The sequence below is a fragment of the Typopeltis vanoorti genome, chromosome 12, assembly GCF_054136105.1.
Source record: "Typopeltis vanoorti isolate ZY-2024b chromosome 12, IOZ_Tvanoo_1.0, whole genome shotgun sequence".
Lineage (NCBI taxonomy): Eukaryota > Metazoa > Arthropoda > Arachnida > Uropygi > Thelyphonidae > Typopeltis > Typopeltis vanoorti.
This window is the reverse complement of record NC_143560.1, coordinates 26,657,053-26,676,645: the sequence shown is the minus strand read 5'-3', so window position 1 is coordinate 26,676,645 and position 19,593 is coordinate 26,657,053. Positions and strand designations below refer to the sequence as shown.

General features: G+C 35.6%; 1 protein-coding gene across 1 annotated transcript in view; it reads right to left on the bottom strand.

Moving 5' to 3' along the window:
• Window positions 1–19,593, bottom strand: part of xmas (RRM_XMAS2 and SAC3_GANP domain-containing protein xmas) — a 523,534-nt gene that overhangs the window by 434,662 nt on the left and 69,279 nt on the right. Inside the window, exons 3-4 of the mRNA XM_090401436.1 lie at window positions 17,632–17,843; window positions 226–325 (exon numbers count right to left, since the gene is read on the bottom strand). Coding sequence (XP_090257562.1) covers window positions 226–325; window positions 17,632–17,843 — 312 coding nt within the window. The remainder of the gene's footprint in view (window positions 1–225; window positions 326–17,631; window positions 17,844–19,593) is intronic.

Below are 19,593 nucleotides of genomic sequence, written 5' to 3'. Positions count from 1 at the left end.
TCAACCTGCTTAGTAGAATCCTTCATGATCCACATTATCCAATCCTTTATTAACTCAACTCATGAGCAAGATTATTATAATATTATGAATAATAATATAATATTATTCATAATATATTGTATATCCTGCACCTGTATATTCCAAGAAATGATGATAGACAATGATATAATTTACTCCAGTCAATTAAACTTTTGTTACAGATTATTTACATTCATTATATTTTACCTATTTGCTTTTGTGGTGTAGATGATGTCCAAAATATCTCAACTTCAGGAAATTCTTCTGAAATAATTCTTCCTTCTCTTTTAGCCAATTCTGCTGAAGTCTTCCATAAAAAATAATAAATTATAAGAATATGAACATAGTCATGATTATTGCTATCCCTTATAATGTGTAAAATATACAATGTGATATCTGGTTACACAAAATCATATATTTTGCATATAAGGGTACATTTATTTATAACTTCTACAAAAAAAAAACTACATATATGTACAGTTGACCCTTGAACAATGTGGGGGTTAGGGGGATGCAGACCCCCCTGTGTTGTTCAAAAATCCGTATATGACTTTTGACTCCCCAAACACTTAACTACTAATAGCCTACTGTTGACCAGGAACCTTACCAATAATATAAACACTTGATTAATACATATTTTGTATGGTATGTATGTATGTATACTATATTCTTACAATAAAGTAAGATAAAGAAAAGAAAACGTTATTACAGAAAATCATAAGAAAGTGAAAATATATTTACAGTCTTCTTCTTCAACCTTTTGGTTCTGTACACTGCTGGACGAAGGTTCCCCCCCCATGATTTTCCAAACCACTCGGTTTTTTGCCTCTCCCATCCATCTCACTCCTGCAATTTGTTCCAGTTCATCCCTCCACCTTCTCCTCAGTCTTCCTCTTTGTCTTGCTCTATCCATCAGTCTCCACTTTGTTGTTTTTCTAGTTCATCTCCCATCACTGCATCTGGCAATATGGCCAGCCCATCTCCACTTAGCCTGTTTAATGTATTTTACAATATCCATTACCCCTGTTTGAGATCTTATCCAGGTATTTGTCTTCCTATCTCTTGATGTTATTTTTAGCATGCTTCTCTCCGTGCAATGTTGTGTTGTTCTCAGCTTTTTATTTAGGGCTTCACATTTACAGTACTGTACTCTATTTATCGATACCGTAAGTTTACATCTGTTTATATGATGAATCGTATGTCTGTTAGTACCTACATCAATATTGTCTTATATGATACCAAACACTGTAGATGTTACACATATTACTAATACTAGACATCAAAAATTAAAAGTTAATGTTAAAAAGAAATTCATTATCAATGCATGAATTGTTATACCTGTAAATAACAATTCATGCATTGATGATGAAGCAGCAGCAATATGATTGCTTTATGTAGCATAGTGCAATTGATATGATTGCTTCGCAGTAGTCTAGCCTATACACTAATAAATAAATCATTATAATTTTTTTATTTTATGCTAATTAATTATAATTAATAACCATTATGATTTAATACTGTATCTTTATGTTTGTTTACATTTCTCTCGACTGCAAATGGCTATGTATGGTCTGTAAGTGTTTGTGTGCATAAGTTTTGATAAATTTTAACTTTATAATAGATTTGTGTATATTTTATGGTAGTAAGTGATAAATTAGACTAGTATCTACATATATTTTACGCATTCATGACATACCCAACTTTTTCTTAATTTTTTCAATATTTCTAAGCTACACAGTTCATCTGCAAGTTTTTTCAAATTGTCGAAATCTCTAAAAAAATTTCCAATATATTTATTTTAAAAAATGCACACAAGTGGACTAATGCAGTTCAAACCTGCATTCTTCAAGGTCAACTGTATGTATAGTGTGTGTTTGTGTGTGTATACACACACACAGAAATGAAATAAAGGTAATTTCTACCACTTTATGCAAGGTCTCCACATTTTTAAATCCACCTAAATTGCAACATCCTTTCCATTGGAAAATAAATAAATAATATTTTTAAAAAAGTTCATAAAATCTACTGCTTATGTGATTATCTGTTGCACAGGGAGAAACATACTTTCTGGAAGAAATCTGCAAGGCATAACAAATCAAAGATGCCAAAAAGCACAGAAAATCAAAGTCAGATCTAGCTTTCCACACAAGAAGGAAAGTTATTAAGAGCTTAAAATTGAAAGATTGTTTACAATCTTTTAATTTTAAGTGGTCAAAATTCAAGTGGCCTTCCAAAACATTATGCAACTCCACTCTCCAACTTCTTTTCAAGTGGTTTATAAGCACTCAGAATGCTGTTAGTTTGCAATGCTTTAGAGAACTACCTATATTCTTAACTCACTATGAAACTGTAAAACCATTTTCTTAATCCTTTTCATTTTTTTCATGTTTACTCTTTTTCTTTCAGCTGATGTTTTAGCTGGTAATGAAGTCGACTGTCACATTCCATTTATCACAGCAGAGAATTAATTTGATTCCTCTCATTGACAGTATTTCCAGTTGATACATGAAATTTAAGTGAAATGACCACTTAACCATCCATGATGGATGAAATATATAAGTCATTATAAGGTTTAATGAAATAATCACACATATAAATAATTAAACACATTTAATCTTAGCTTTTGAGCAAGAGGTGTAAAAGTTTTTCAAATCTTGAGAAGTTGAATACATCCATGTTTATCAAAATTAGTTTTTTTTTTTTTTTTAATCTGCTGCTGATTCTAAAAAAAAAAATCTTCCAAATTTGTATTTGTATTTGTTGTGGTGAAGCATAGTAGTTTTCTTGCATGTGATTCTGTGCAAGGTATCCAAGGCATGGTCAGCTAAATCTGGCTGACCATACTTATGGTGGCAGATGTATTTTTTTATGTTCTTCTAAGTAGATGTTTGCAGATCTCCCAATTTGACCATAATATGATAAGTTGCAAGAACAAGGAACTTTGTAAACACCTGGAACAGAGAGAAATGAGTCATTCATGATGAAGAATTTATGGAGACACAACATATGTGTTAGAATAATTACTTTACTTAACATTACAGGTCATACAGGATTTCAATTGATGGAATTTTTCAATTTATGGAGGGTGGGGAAAGGATGAGAGGGCATCCTTGGAAGCTGAGATATGAAGGCTGCCAAAAAGGGTGAGAGGGCTAGATTTTTCTCTCAGAGGGTGGTGTGTGATTGGAATGGACTGCCATTGGATGTTGTGAGTGCAAGCAGTGTGAATGAATTCAAGATTAAGTATGATAGCTGGTGTGTGTAGTATGTGACCTCCCTCGATGAGTCTCTGACTCCCTGGAGGTCTCTCTTAATAATAATTACGCAAGTAACAATTGATGTTTCGACCTCTGCACTGAGGTCATCATCAGGAACATACACGTGTACAATATACAAGCTACATGCTGCTGCACTAGATGCGGTGTAGGGACTTAGTGCCTTTCCAGTCAATTTTGTGATATGTTTGGAGTGCGTGGTCTGATAGGACTATTTTACCATAGTGGAGGTATTTAATGTGCAGTTTGTGTTCATCTTTTCTGATTGGGTTGGTGCATCCTGTTTCCCCTATGTAAGGTAGGTTACAGGTACATTGAATTTTGTAAACCCCCTCGGTGGGCAAGGTATGGAAATGGATCTTTGGTGAAGCTAAGTAAATTTCTTCATTTTGCCAGGGATTTGAAGGTTGTCTTGGTGTTGTATTTAAGTAGTGTTCTATCTTTTTTTTCTGAAATGCTCTAATGTAGGGTATGGCTATGGCATTTTTGTAATTTTTTTGCTTTTAGTGGCATTTTTATGGAGGATCTTGTGAACTGTTTTTTTATTATAGCCATTTTTTACAAATGTTTGGTTAATGATTTCAAATTCTTGGTTCAGAGTTCTGCACTGAAGCAAATTGTTTAAACTAATGTTTAAACTATGTGGATTTTGTTCAAGTACTTGTGTACTGCTGGGAGAAAGATAATCGGATTAGATAGTGATGGCCTGAAACTAAACATGTGCACCAAGTAGGACGCGCACGCAGGTTCCCTCTGTAAAGCACGCTAGAGGAAAGTGTGGCGCTAGGTGCTGAAAAAAGTAAGGTGTCGTGGGAAAAGGGAGAGAGCAGGATGACGTAGGGAAGAAACATTGGGAGCATGATTTAAAAAGCGTAGTGGCGCTAGTTCGTGGCTTTTTTTTCTCTTCATCCTGAATTGGAGTGGTCATCGAGACAGAGGTTGTTGGAGCATGCTGAAGTGTCTATGGCAAGTTCGCCGGTCAACGAGCAGCCAAGCAGAGCAGAGTTTCCGATCATCACGGAGATCGATATGCCATGCAGAACCAGTCGACCTGAGAGCGGCGAGCCAGTCTTACCTTTTGGCAGAGATGTGTCTAGTCCGAGTCCATCAGTCGAATAGTGCAGATGAAATCAATTAAGAGAAGGATAAAGGAAACGAAGTTCTGTCAAGATGTATGTGAAGGTCGAATAATTTCCCAGCCTTTGGTAACGTAGAATTTTGATCTGTCATATAATTGTATTGAGGGAAACAACCTGTAATTGTAAAAAAAACTTTAGGTTTATAATGTTTCGATTAATGAAAGGACTTTAGAGATTATGCTAAAGGAAGTAGAGGAACTTTAAGTTTTGGATGGAGGAATTGTGTGGAAGCTCGTTAAGATAACTCTGTTATTGATAAATGAATGACCTTTAGCATTGTTATGTGAAAAATGGATAATTGACCTTTGACAAAATTTCCTACTTGAAATAATGTTTTAACATATCACAGGAGAATTAGAAATTTTAGTTGAGTATACTCATTCCCTAAAGTTAGTGCAATTCTATGTCAGAGTTTGCTCATAAAGTGTAAATTGTCTGATTTTGTAATTAAATGTTTTTCTTTAGTATTAACAGATGTCTTGCCTGATTTCCTTTCTATTGCACCGCTCATTAAGTTACAACCAAGGCAGAAGGTAAAATATAAGGGAGGCTATGACTGTGAAATGAATTTTAGTTATTTGATGAATTTAGAGTTTAACGACGACGTCCACGCGGTTAGCCTAGTGGCTATGCGCTTCGCAACCATATGCCTGGGGAAGGAGTGTCCTAGGTTCGATTCCCGTCGGTGACGTGAGGAGCTGAAGGATCTTCCTCAGCCATAGCCAAGTTAGCCAGTCTTGGGCGTGGACAGCAGGGTTTTTTCCCCAGTTTATTCTGGGGTTTTTCATTCCGCAAAGCAGGCAAACTGGCCTTGAGAACTCAACACTACAGGCCATAGGATACACCAGGGCATAAGGCTTACCACCTTATCCTGTAAACGGAGTGAGGTCCGATGATCAATGGACCCTCGACACCGCAAGATAAAAGAGGGTATAAGGAAGATGATGATGATGATGATGGAGAGTTTAACGACCGTGCTTAAGAGATATTAGACAGTGTACTAAACTGTATTCTAGTTCCTTGATTTTGCATTGTTCAGTCTAGGATTTAGGGTGGCACAGTATAATAGAAATTTTCTCTGAATCTGAAAAGGAACTGGCACCAGCACTGAAACAAAGGAATTGGCGCTAACCAACGGCAATCCCTTTGTCTTCAATCCACGTGCACTACTCTTAATGGCCCAGATTAAATATTGAGACCGCATAGGAATTATAGTATTTTAACTTGATGCATCGAGCAAAGAACTTTTATTGAAATTAGGCTAAGGAAATTATATGAGGGAATAAGTCAGGATTAAGATCATAAATCACGATGTTAGGAGAGAATAGAATAAATATTACAATAGGGGTAACTGAAATGAAAAAGACAAAAACTAATGAGATCTTTCTGAGCAATAAATACAAAATGTTATATTCAGGGAATGACAATCAAGGAAAAGAAGGAGTAGCCATAGTATTCAACACTAAATACGAGGGCTAATCTTCTTGAATGGCAAGCAGTCTCAAGTATGGTGAAGTGGGCAAATATGAGAATGGGGAACTAGACAATGAGACTTATTTGTGCCTATGGCCACACAGAGGGTTCTACTAAGGTAGAAGTCTTTCTTTTAAGGTTACACAGTGATCAGCATTCATATTTAAGAATTTAGGGACACAAAACACACGTGTTGAAATGATTAGTTTACTTATTATTAGTAAAATAACACTTAACGTTTCGACCCCTGTATTGAGGTCATCACCAGAAAGATACATGTGTATAGGAAAGCTACATGCTCTTGCACTCTATAAAGGTAAATTAAATCTACGCTGTCAATTGATGTTTTTCTTAGCCTGACCTCTAGTAATAAAAAATATATAAAATAAAATAAATAAATAAAAAACTACAATAAACTCTGCTAAAGTCCTCCTGTGCTAAGCTTCTCGATTTGTACAGTTCAGATGGTTATACACTACGATTTTCTTTTGGACTTGTATAGTTCAAGTTGCTATTGAATGTTAAGAAAAAACACTTCACCAAGTCTTCTTGTTGAAAGTTTATTTTTCACTTGGTTAGAGTATAATAAATTTAGTTTAATCCTTTATCCAAGTGTCAGCAAACAAAGTTTGCACCTGAAAGTATCTTCAGGACTGGGGTAAGGTGGTACAACACCAGGCAACTCATTGCAAAGGTGGAGCAAGCTACCAACACTCCTGTCTCAGTATCTCCTATAATGCAAAACACATCTCCTTGCGGATATGTCTAATGTTATGCATTAAGGGAAGGGCCACTACCCTGAAGATACTTTCAGGTGCAAACTTTGTTTGCTGACACTTGGATAAAGGATTAAACTAAATTTATTATACTCTAACCAAGTGAAAAATAAACTTTCAACATCTTTCTCTAAATCCAGAGTAATTTATTAAAAAAGGGTGGCACACCATTTCGCAACTCCTATAGGTAGAGATAACCTGCGAATGCTTCTGCCTGGTATCTCAGCTTAGGCCTGGCTCCCACTGAAGAGACCTCAATAAAGGTCGAAACTAGTCTGGGTAGTGGCCCTTCCCTTAATGCATAACATTAGACATATCCGCAAGGAGATGTGTTTTGCATTATAGGAGATACTGAGAGAGGAGTGTTGGTAGCTTGCTCCACCTTTGCAACGAGTTGCCCTGGTGTTGTACCACCTTACCCCAGTCCTGAAGATACTTTCAGGTGCAAACTTTGTTTGCTGACACTTGGATAAAGGATTAAACTAAATTTATTATACAAGTCTTCTTGTATTGAGATTTTTCTTTCGCTTGTTTTGGTTGCTATAAAGGTTGCAAATGGATCCTCCACATTCTTGGAATGGTTACCCTATCATTTTTGTTCAGATTTGGATTATATTTGAGCATTTCACATGTTTCTTTAAACTTTCTCTCGAACCAGGTTTTGGTGCAGTGTAGGGACTTGGTACCTTTCCGTTCAATTAGTATATACCACAGAATTGAATGGAAAGGTACCAAATCCCTACACTGCACCAAAACCTGGTTCAAGAGAAAATTTAAAGAAGAATGTGAAATGCTCAAACATGATCCAAATCGGAAAAAAATGATGGCCTAACCATTCCAAGAATGTGGAGGGCCCATTTGCAAATTTATAGCAACCAGAACAAGCTAAAGAAAAATCTCAATACAAGAAGACTTGGTGAAGTTTTTTTTAACATTCAATAGCAACTTGAACTATACAAGTCCAGAAGAAAATTGTAGATGGATGTATAACAATCTGAACTGTATAAATCCAGAATAATCTTAGTACAGGAGGATTTTAGCATAGTTTATTGTAGTTTTTTATTAATTAATTTTTTTAAAGATTTATTAATTTTTTTTTTAATGTTGAGAGGTCAGGCTAAGAAAAAGATCGATTAACAGCGTAGATTTAATTTACCTTTATAGAGTGCAAGAGCATGTAGCTTGGTATTCTATACACAAGTATCTTTCTAATGATGACCTCAATGCAGTGGTCAAAACGTCAAGTGTTATTTGACTAATAATAAGTAAAATAATCATTTCAACATGTGTGTTTTGTGTCCCTAAACTCATAAATATGAAAGTAAGGTAAAAGTGGAGGAATTTTTTGAGGCTTTAGATAAAGCAACTGACACAATGAAAAAGGAAAAGTTGGTCCTTGTTGGGGATCTAAATAGCAGAGTAGGAAATGATTGTCATACATACAAAAATATTTTGGGAAAATTTGGAGAAAAGAGCAAAGCTAATAATAATGGCAAATATCTGTTGGATTTCTGCTCAGGACATGGACTGGTTATTACTAACACAATGTTCCAATATAAAAATGTGCACAAATTCACATGGAGAGAAGAGACAAGGAATAAGAAAAATCTCATTGACTATGTTATTGTTGATAGCGATGTTTTCTCCCTGGTAAAGGACACCAGAGTGTACAGAGGACTTGAAATTGAAAGTGATCACTTTAGCAGGATAAAATTGAATTTCATATTGAAAAGAAGAACATGTAACAAAGTTTTAAAGAGAATAAAAGTTGAGTAGCTCTCAGATGTGAACTGTAAACTAAAATACACAAAGAATATTGAAGAAAAAATGAAAGAGTTTGAGAACAGGAACCAAACCTTGCAGATTTAGTGGTAAGCCCTGAAGAAAACACTGATTAATTCACCCAGAGAGGCATGTGGTAAGGTTGTGTGCAAGGATAGAAAAATCAGAATCTACTCCATGGTGGACACAGGAAGTTAAAGAGGCAGTGAAGGAAAAGAAGAAAGCATATCAAAAGTTCCTGGCAAATAAGTCAACTTGTGCTCTTACAGAATACAGAAACAAATGTAAAAAAGCTTAACACTGTGTAAAACTAGCTAAACAAAAGTCATGGGAGGACTTTCGCAAGAAAACAGAAAATAAATATCAAGAAGGTGGCATGATATTCTGGAGGTTGCTGAAGAAGCGCAGAAATAGAGGAAAAGTCCTGTAAAAGGAATTAGAAATGATAAAGGTGACATGAAAATAGGAGAAAAAGATATCCTTGAAGTATGGAGTAATTATTTTGAAAAACTGCTAAATGAAACAAGCAGTGATGACAGAACAGTAGTAAAAGAAAACACTGACCAGGCATGCAGTCAAGAATACATATCCATACTTGGATATGTATTCCTGAATAGAAGTTGAATTGCAGGATAGAGAAAAGAGCACATTTGAGGCCATTTGGTGTGAGATTGTGGCTAGCAGAACTAAATATACAATTGGGTGCTGCTATAGACCAGGTGATAGAAAAGATGGTGGTGACAGTATGCACAAGCAAATAGAAGAAATGGGTGGAAGGAGGGTGATTATTATGGGAGATTTCAACTATGGTCGCATTGATTGGAGTGAGGAGAGGACACACGGGAGGAAGGAACTGGATTTTATGCGGTTATTAAGGGATAACTATCTGCGACAGCATGTAATGGAAAATACTAGGGGTCAGAGAGTGCTTGACCTAGTAATTACGTCTGAGGATTTGGCTGTAACAAATATGACCACATTGCCACCAATCGGTGAGAGTGATCATAGGGTCTTAACTTGGGAGGTGGCTAAAGGTGTAGAATTTTCAATTAAGACAGGGTACATGTGGAATTATCGGGCTGGAAAGTATGACAAGCTTAGGAGTTTGATTGGTTCAGTGCCATGGCATGTACAACTGCAAGGACTAGAAGTTGAAAGTGCATGGGAGGTAGTTAAGAAGTGCTTGCATGAAGCAATGGCTGACTGTATACCTAGAGTCCGAATAATAAATCAAGTAGGGGTTAAATGGATGAATAACACCATTAAGCTTGAGTTGCAAAAAAAGAAACAACTATGGAGGGAATTTAAGGAGAAGGGTGACCGGCAGGCACATGAATGGTATAAAGCACAGGCCAGAAGGGTGACGAGTGTGGTAAGAAAAGCAAAAAAGGATTACGAAAGAACATTGGCCATGCAGGCTAAAGAGAATCCTAAACAGTTTTTTAGATATGTAGCAAGTAAAAGGAAAAATGTACATGGCAGATTGATTTTAAAGAATGCCGATGGTAGGGAGGTAACTGAATCAGTTGAGATAGTTGAGTTACTGAGTGAGCACTTTGCAAAAGTATATCATCCAGGTGGTGACATTGCAGAAACGAATAAACCAGTAGATTACACGGGAATTGTGGTTAATGAAGTGGAGGTGAGTAGTCTATTGCATAACCTCAATGTCAATACATCTGTGGGATTGGATGGTATACCAGCTCGTGTTGTACGAGAAGCAGCTAAAGAATTGTCAGTACCCTTGACCATTTTGTTTAATTTGAGTCTCGGGTCTGGGTTAGTCCCGAGCGGGTGGAAAGAGGGGAAAATAGTTCCACTGCATAAAGGTGGTTCCAAGACTTCTGTAGTAAATTACCGACCGATTAGCATATCAGGAATCATTGTCAAGGTCTTAGAGAAAATAGTCAAGAGGAAAATACAAGATTGGATAGAAGAAAATGGGATACTGTATCGGGGACAGCATGGTTTTGTGAAGGGTAGGTCATGCCTCAGTAACTTGCTCACGTATTATAACACAGTGACGGCTGAACTGGATAAGGGTAATGGGTTTACGGTGATTCTACTGGACCTTGCCAAGGCCTTTGACAGGATTCCACATGGAATTCTAATCAGTAAATTGCAGCATATGGGAATGGACATAGGGTTGGTGAGATGGATAGGAGGGTGGTTGACGGAGAGATATCAGAGAGTGGTTTACTCGGGAGTAGAGTCCACAAGACGGCCTGTGACTAGTGGTGTGCCACAAGGATCTGATCTTGGACCACTGCTGTTTAATTTGTTCATAAATGATATAGGAAATGATCTGAGAGGAACAGTTCATTTGTTTGCGGATGATACGAAGTTGGGTAGGGCAATAGTGAATGCAGATGACGTCAAAATTTTGCAGGATGATTTGGATAGATTGGAGGTCTGGGCTAAGGAGAATGGATGTCAGTTTAATGTGGCAAAATGTAAGGTTATGCATTTTGGGGTGAAAAGATTGGCGGCAGTTTACTGCATTGGTGGAACCGTGCTCCAGGAAATTGATGAGGCAAGAGATTTAGGAGTGTTGGTAGATAAGGAATTGAAATTTAGGGGACACATTGCAAAAGTGACCAAAACAGCTCATCAAATCACTTGGTTGCTGAAGAATACGATGACAAGCAGAGACAAGCAGGTTATTGTTCCTCTATATCGAGCCTTGATAAGACCCCATCTAGACTACTGTGCTCAGATTTGGTCACCTAGGTTTCTTCTTGATGGGGAGGAGGTGGAGAGGATCCAGAGGCGAGTGACCAAGATGATAGCAGGTCTGTGGAATGAACCGTATGAGAACAGGTTGAGGATTTGTGGGTTGCAAAAATTGGTTGATAGGCGGAGGAGAGGAGATATGATTGAGACATTCAAATTACTGAAGGGTTTCTATAAAATTAATTCAGAAGATATTTTTGAGAACAGGGCTGGTTTTGGGAGGACTAGGGGACATCCATGGAAACTGGGCAAAAGTGTGGTTAGTAAAGGTGTTAGAGCTGGGTTCTTTACTTTTAGAGTAGTGAATGAGTGGAATGCGCTCCCTGAGTCTGTGGTGGATGCTGTGACAGTGAATGGGTTTAAGGCGAGGTATGATAGATGCTGTATGAATGTCAAATAGTTGTGATGAATATGATTTGGGGCCTCCCTCGATGAGTCCAATGACTCCCTGGAGTTGCCCATAATAATAGTAATAGTAATAATACTTGAAGTAGAAAAAGCCATCAAAAGCCTGAAATGTGGAAAGACAGCAGAAGTAGATGATATTCGACCAGAAATACTCAAGTATGAAGGTATAAAAGCCGTACAGTCTCTGCACTGCATAGTTCAGGAGGCCAGGACAGAGGGACAAATTCCTGATGATTGGAGTAGAGCTCTCATAGTACCCATATATAAAAAGGGAAATAAAACTGAATATGAGAATTATAGAGGTATTTCTCTACTGAGTGTTCCTGGAAAGATTTATGCAAGTATGCTTGAGAAACAGTTGAAAAGGATTGTGGAAGAAAAGCTTGGTGAAGAACAAGCTGGATTCAGGCCAAACAGAGGCTGTCAGGATCAGATTTTCACTTTACGACAGATAGTTGAGAAATCATGGAAATAACAAAGATCTATATTTAAGTTTTATAGATCTGGAAAAGGCATATGAAAAGGGGTGCCAAGAGAGAAGCGATTCCAAACGCTATAGTTATATGGTGTTAATGGGGCATTATATCAAGCAATACTTAGTCTCTATTTGAGCTGTAAGTCAGCAGTTAGAATTGAAGGAAGTATAGGAAGATGGTTTAATGTTAAATCTGGTGTGAGACAAGGATGTACATTATCCCCTCTGTTATTCATTATCTATATGGATTACATTATGAAGGAAAGTGGTATTAAACCACTTTCCTTCATAATGTGGTATTAAACCAATAACAAGACAAAGACAATGACAATAGGAAGAAACATTGAAAATATCAACTGCATTGTGAATGGAGAACTTATATAACAAGTAAAACATTTCAACTACTTAGGCACGATTTTTAGTGAAGATGGTAAGTTGAATATGGAAATAGACAACAGAATCAACAAAGCTGGTATGGTAGGAAGTCAACTGAATAAATTTATATGGAATAAGAGAGAAATTAGCCAAAACACTAAATTAGCTGTATACAAGGCAGTGTTTAAAACAATTTTAACTTATGGATCTGAGAGTTGGGTTAGAAGTAAAACACTTGACCAAAGAGTAGAGACAGCAGATATGAGAGTTCTGAGAAAGATTAGAGGCACGGACAGATGGCATCAATGGCAATATGATATTAAAAATGAGGATATTAGGAAAGAACTTGATATTGTCAGCATCCAGGAATGCATTAGCAGAGCTAATCTCAGGTGTTCTCTGCCAGGTTGGCAGGAAAAAGACCCAGAGGAAGATCAAGATATAGGTGGATTGATACAGTAAAAAGTGCCTTAGAAGACAGAAATATAAGACCTGATAATATTGGAGTCTTGACATTTAACAAACTGATTTGGAGAAAAATTGTAGATAGGAAGTTAGTAATGATATAAATTTTTCATGTAGTACTATGATATCCTATAAACCTTATGAGAGTATATATCAGGAATTTGATGATGATGAAGTCACTTTCTTGGCCTGCTCTTTTTTTACTCTTTAAGCAACTGATCATTACCAACTTTCATCTTTTTTTGCCTTCACAGTACCTTCTTATTCCAGATTTCATGCTTAGCCTCTTCATTCATTTAACTCATACCTTGTTTAGCCTTTTCACCTGTGGAATGCACTCAGACATTTGTCACTGTTAAATAGCTCTTGATTAATGCTCAAGTAGAGCCTTTCTCCTTCCCACTCAACTCTCCTTTCCATGCTATAGCTCCTAGTTGTCTCCTAAGTGTTTCATAATCACCAGCCTTGTAGCTCCACATATATCCCTGCTTTATAGAAGTTCTCATATGAATGGCTGCAACAAGTGGTGAGCTATGAAAATTTTAAGAAAGGGCTCGCATCGTCGAGAAAAAAAAAAAAAAGCCATATTTCACACAAAAACTTATTAATACAGCTTGTGTACAAATGCCAATCAAAAAGTATGTTGCCAATTTAGCTCTTTTGGAGCTAGATCTAGCTCTTTTTTTTCTTCCCTAGCTCCAAAAAATTTAATCTAGCGCCTAGCTCTAAATCTAGCTCCTTCAGAACTAGTTTCAGCTCTTTTTAGTTGTTTTTATAACTTACTGCTAAAGAAAGAAATTGTTTTAAAACATTTCCAGATGTTTGCATTTGATAAAGAATTGTATTGTACATTTGGTACGAGCATCGTACATGGTTCAAATGCATGATGACGTCAGTCAGTCATGTGGCCCAACAGTCTGCCATTTTGTCATTTTAAAGTTGATAGCACTGCTACAAGTTAGTCTTTGCACAGTGTTCAGGTTGGTAGTTACAATTATGAGTGGGAAGTTTTCAATGACTGATCGTAATTCGTTGCAGTAAAGAGTTCTATACTCTTCTAAAAAATGAGCAAAGAGAAAACTAAAGCTTACAAGCAAAAATTTAGGAGGGAGTGGCTGCAAATGGGAATGTTTAGTAAATGGTTGTGTGAAGTTCCTGGTGACGCTACAAAAGGCCACTGTAAGTTTTGCAGATGTGATATAGCTGCTAAATATTGTCAGCTTGTAAAGCATAGCGAAACTAAGAAACATCTTGCTGCAGTTCCATATAAGACTATTCCAATTACAAATATGCTTGTGAAAAAGTCTGATGAGACTGCGAACTTTGAAGGTAGGTAAGCATTATTTCTTTGTTGTCACTCATCATTCAACAGTTGCGATCATCTTGTAGATCTTTGCAAAAACATCATCCCAGACAGTCAAATTATGCAAGGTAAAAATGCACCAAACTAAGTGCTCTGCAATTGTAAAAAATATTCTAAGTGAGCATTTTGAAAAAGATCTAATTGTGGACATTGGAGATGAAAATTTCAGCTTGCTAACAGACAAATCGAATGATATCACAGTGAATAAGATTTTAGGAATGGCTATCATTTATTATAGCAAGAAATTCAACAAAATTATGTATACATTTCTGAGCATGGTGGTTCTATAAAAGTGTGACGCTAGTGGTATTGTGGCTGCACTGAAAAAAGAGCTCTTGACCAAGAAACTGGACATTAAAAATCTCATTGCAATCGGTACAGACAATGCCAGTGTTATGGTTGGTGTCAATAATGGCGTTTATGAACAAGTGAAGGCATATATTCCCTCCTTAATTTTAATTAGATGTGTATGCCATTCATTACAACTGGCAATGTCTCACACTTGTGCAGAATCTCTCCCAAGAAAATTAGAATTTTTAGTTGCCGAAACGTATAAATGGTTTTCACATTCTTCTTCAAGACAAGCAGCATACAAAGATCTGTATCAAACTATCAACGAAAATGATGCTCCTCTGAAAATTATAAGCAATTGTGCAACAAGGTGGCTCTCCATTGAACCTGCAGTAGACAGAATTCTCAGCCAGTGGTTGGAATTAAAAACTCACTTCGAAGTCGTGAGTGTGACTGAGAAATGTTACAAAGTTCAAATTCTGTGGGAGATGTACAAAGATGAAAGGAATCTGTTGTACCTTTTATTTTTGCATCCAGTTCTAGTTCAAGTTCAGCAAGTTAACAAAATTTTTTCATCTAACAGTGCGTATAAGATGAAATTGTTTGAAGACCTTTATTGTTTGATTCTCTCTATTGCTAATATGTTAGTGCTACCATCATCCACAGTCGACCCTCTAGAGTCAGAGATTGATGACTATTTGGATCTCAGTCCAAATCTTGGTTACAGATTTGAAAGAAAAATTTCAGAGTTGATGATACAAAAGAAAATAATTCAAAATGATGAGCAAAATCTTAGAAGTAGAGCAAGACAGTTTCTTCTTGGTCTCTTCAAACAGCTTAAACAAAGGTTGCCTAAAAATAAACTTGAATATTTTAAGAATGATGTCTTCTTTTTCTGTTGACAATATCCTAAAACATATAAAAGAACTTGCTACTCCCATATTAGAAATAATGCTGAAAACAGAAAAAGATGTTGCTGCTGAATACCAGTACAATACTATCCACTTAAATAAATGGACAAATACAGAAAACACTGAGCTATTCTGGACTGAAGTACGAAAATATAAAGATGCATCTGGAATGAATCCATTTAAAGAACTTGCTCAGTGTGCAATAAATTTATTATTACTGCCAACAAGATGGAATTGCCAATGCTGACAGCTATTTTGTCAGTCAAGTATGGCCTCAGGCGTAACAACAAGTGCTATACAGACTATCATTTACCAGCATCAACACTGAGTAATTTTGGAACGATGGCCACATATAATAAAGCTGAAAATCTAAGTGAAAACGTGGGAGAATTAAGCGCAGAAGACAACATGGAAGATGTATTTAGCCACTTATACGCAGGTATCACTTCAACTTGAATACAGTAAGTAACTTAAAAGTATCAGCTACTACTTTTAAAATTTTAGCTTCAAATTTTTATTTTTAACTCCTTTTTAGCTTTTTTTTTTAAAGATTTAGCTGTTTTTAGTCATTTTCATTTGGCAACACTAGAGGGGACGATCAACCTATAAAGGCTATCATTTTTAAACAAATATTTCATGATCTAAACATGAAATTTTTGCACACAATCATCTGTGTTAATTTATGTTACACAAGAAAAACATTTTTTAATTATCAAAATATAATAAGAATAAAATATTTTATAATCGCATATATACAATAGTCCACATTTTTTATAAACAAAATAAATATGTTTTGTATGCGATAGAAGTTTTTATGGCAAACAATCTATAAATAATAAATATCATCTAAACACAATAATACTGAAATATGTTGTATTTCTCTTTTGTTTTTATACTTCAAGTGATAATCGATGGTACCAATCAAGGAGCATTATTTTATAGTTCTATTTATTTATATGTGATTACCAAAGTGAATTCTTATTTGTAAAATGGTAGTAACAGTAACTATAATATTTTATTTAATAAAATCACTTTGTTAGGTTACTGTATGAGTTTGTTGCTTAATATATTTCAAAAAATTATGTTTTTTTTGAAAAAATAAAAAGTAAACAATAAGAACAAGGGACTCGCAAATTTGAGAAAAAATTAACAAAGGGCTCGGGCGAGCCCCTTATAGCTGACCACTGGCTGCAATCCAGGAGAACACTTCATGGTTACTCTCACCAACCACAAAAAGATTAATTAGACACTCTATTCACAATCACATCCTGTGATGATATAACCAGATCTAAGATGCTTAATTCTCATGTGCCTCCATTACATATGGCCTAAGCTCGTTGTCCATTAACAACTGGAAAAATTCATTCTCCTTTTTCCTGATGCTATCTCTTCATTCCAATCAATATTGCCAGAATTGAAATCACCCATAATGATAACCCTTTGCTTGCCCTAAGCCAATTTCACTCTACATTTCTTTGACTCCACCTTCTACATTCCCCAGCCATATAACAACATCCTACAAAATATCTCATTCTATCACCTCTACTCCACACCATACTGTTTCAAAACCAATGCCGCTTTATTTCCCCTTGTATCTCAACTTTGTGTAGACATAATTTACCTGCTATCATCAACAGCACTCCCATCTTGCCTTTCAAATCTTCACCAAAAATAACATATCCCTCCATTTCGATTCTCATCCAACCATATTGCACTTATTTCAACTATATTTGGGCACATAAACTCAGTCAATGCAACAATTTCATCTTCCTTATTCCTGATAGTTCTGGCATTCATAAATAACCATAATAATTAATTTCTTGGTCTATAACCAGTCCTACTCATGCTGTCTCCCATCTGCAATGCCATTGAACTTGCTCCTGTCTGCTCATCTTCTGATATAATGCTCAAATGAAAGAATAATTGGAGTTTGGTTTTGAAGTAGAACACAAAGCCTAGTTCATTTAACTTTCTCATTTGATATACCAAGAGCAATCTACATCAAGTTCCATGATATTTTATATAGAGATAAGCTGTTTGCATGAATTAAACAAAAACCAGATGACTTACCTGGCTTCTGGTAATATGACTAATTCAAGGAAAACAGAAGCTATTTAAATGTTTAAACAAAAACAGAAACTACTTACATGATTAAAGAAATGGATAATTGCATATTCTTTTTTAAGATTAGAATTCACTTTTTTAACTTTTCCAAATTTAGAAAAATGCTTCTGAAGTATTTCTTTCTTATTCAAATCTGGTGAAATACCCTTGCACACAACAGACGTGATCTTCTGAATTTCTTTATAAGGGCAAAGAACAGTATGGGTATCTTCTTCTATCAGTTCATTTCTTGAACCTAATATGGGCAAAGGAAAAAGTAAAAATGAACTTTCCATAGAATATGCAAACAATATAAGAAATGATAACCATCATAAAATTACAAGGAATGTTAGGAAGGTAATGAGACCATCAATACAGCTGAGCTGTAATGGCCTTGACTGATAAGACAGATGCATCAACACATGGCATTTGGTGAGTTGGGAGCACAAGTTGTTGTGTTTCTTGTGTTTCATATTTGTTTTATGAAACTTAATTTTCAACAGTAGTATGGAACAATGTTTCACATTTTCTAAGAGAAAGATGTGCTATGAAATTGTATTATCTTGGAAAAGTGGCCAAGAGACATTACGGATATTACAACATACCTACACAACTACTGATGTATTGAGAAACCTGTATAATAATGTTTGTGGTACTTTTAAAATCAGTCAGGGATATGTTGATAATTTGATTGCAACAATTTCAAGACATAGTAAAAACAGGAAAGGTATAAGGAGATTTCAATGAAAAGCGATTGAAACATTCCTGCTTCTTTTTTTGTACAGCTCTGACAAACACATCTTGGAAAAAGCACCCCCTGAGGGTACATATCAGACTAAGATCGTCAAAGTCCTGATATGTACCCACAGGGACTATACGGGATAATTATGATATTACTACATGAAAAAGCTACACCATTACTAACTTCCAATAATTTTTTCATCAAAATTAAACTGCTATCTGTCAGGATTCCAATATTATCAGATCTTATATTTGTCTTTTCAGGCACTTTGTACTGTATCAATCCATCTACATCTTGGTCTTCCTCTGGGTCTTATTCCTGCCAACCTGGCAAAGAACACTTACTTTGCTAATCTTTCCTCTCCCATTCTTTAATGGTAAATCCCATAGACATCTACCATTAAAGGCCATACCACCTGAGATTAACTCTACTCATACATTCCTGAATGCTAACAATGACAAGTTCTTTTCTAATATGCTCATTTTAAATGTGATACTGCCATTGATGCCATTTGTTCACTCCACTGATTTTCTCAGAACTTTCATATCAGAGGTCTCCAGTCTTTGATCAAGTGTTTTATTTCTAACACAGCTATAAGATCCATAAGTTAAAACTGGTTTGAACACTGTCTTGTATACAGCTAATTTAGTGTTTTGAACTAATTTCTTTCTTATTCCATATAAATTTATTCATGTTTCTTTCTACTAATTTTTATTCATAAATTAGTAAAGCCAGTATGATGTCCTATCATACTGGCTTTACTAATTATGTTGTCTATTTCCACATTTGTCATCTTCACTAAAAATTGTGTCTAAATACTGAATGTTTTACTTGTTCTATAGGTTCACCATTCAGGATACAATTGAGATTTTCTATGGTTCTGCCTATTTTCATTGTCTTTGTGTTTTTATTGCTGATTTTCATATCAAATTTATTACAACAGTTATTCAATTTAGTCAGGGAATCTTGCAGCCTTGTGCTCAATTTATTCAGAAGTATAACATTATCTGCATAAAGTAAAGAGCTAAGATTAATATTGACAATTTTGATATTAGATTTAATACCACTTTCCTTAATAATGTGATCCATATAAATAATGAATTGAATAATAGGAGATAATGTTGATATAATGTGCACCCTAGTCGCACACCTGATTTAACATGAAATCATCTTTCTGTACCTCTTTCAATTCTAATTGCTGACTTACACCTTAAATAGGGACTACGTATTGCTCGATATAATGTCCCATTTACAACATGTAGCT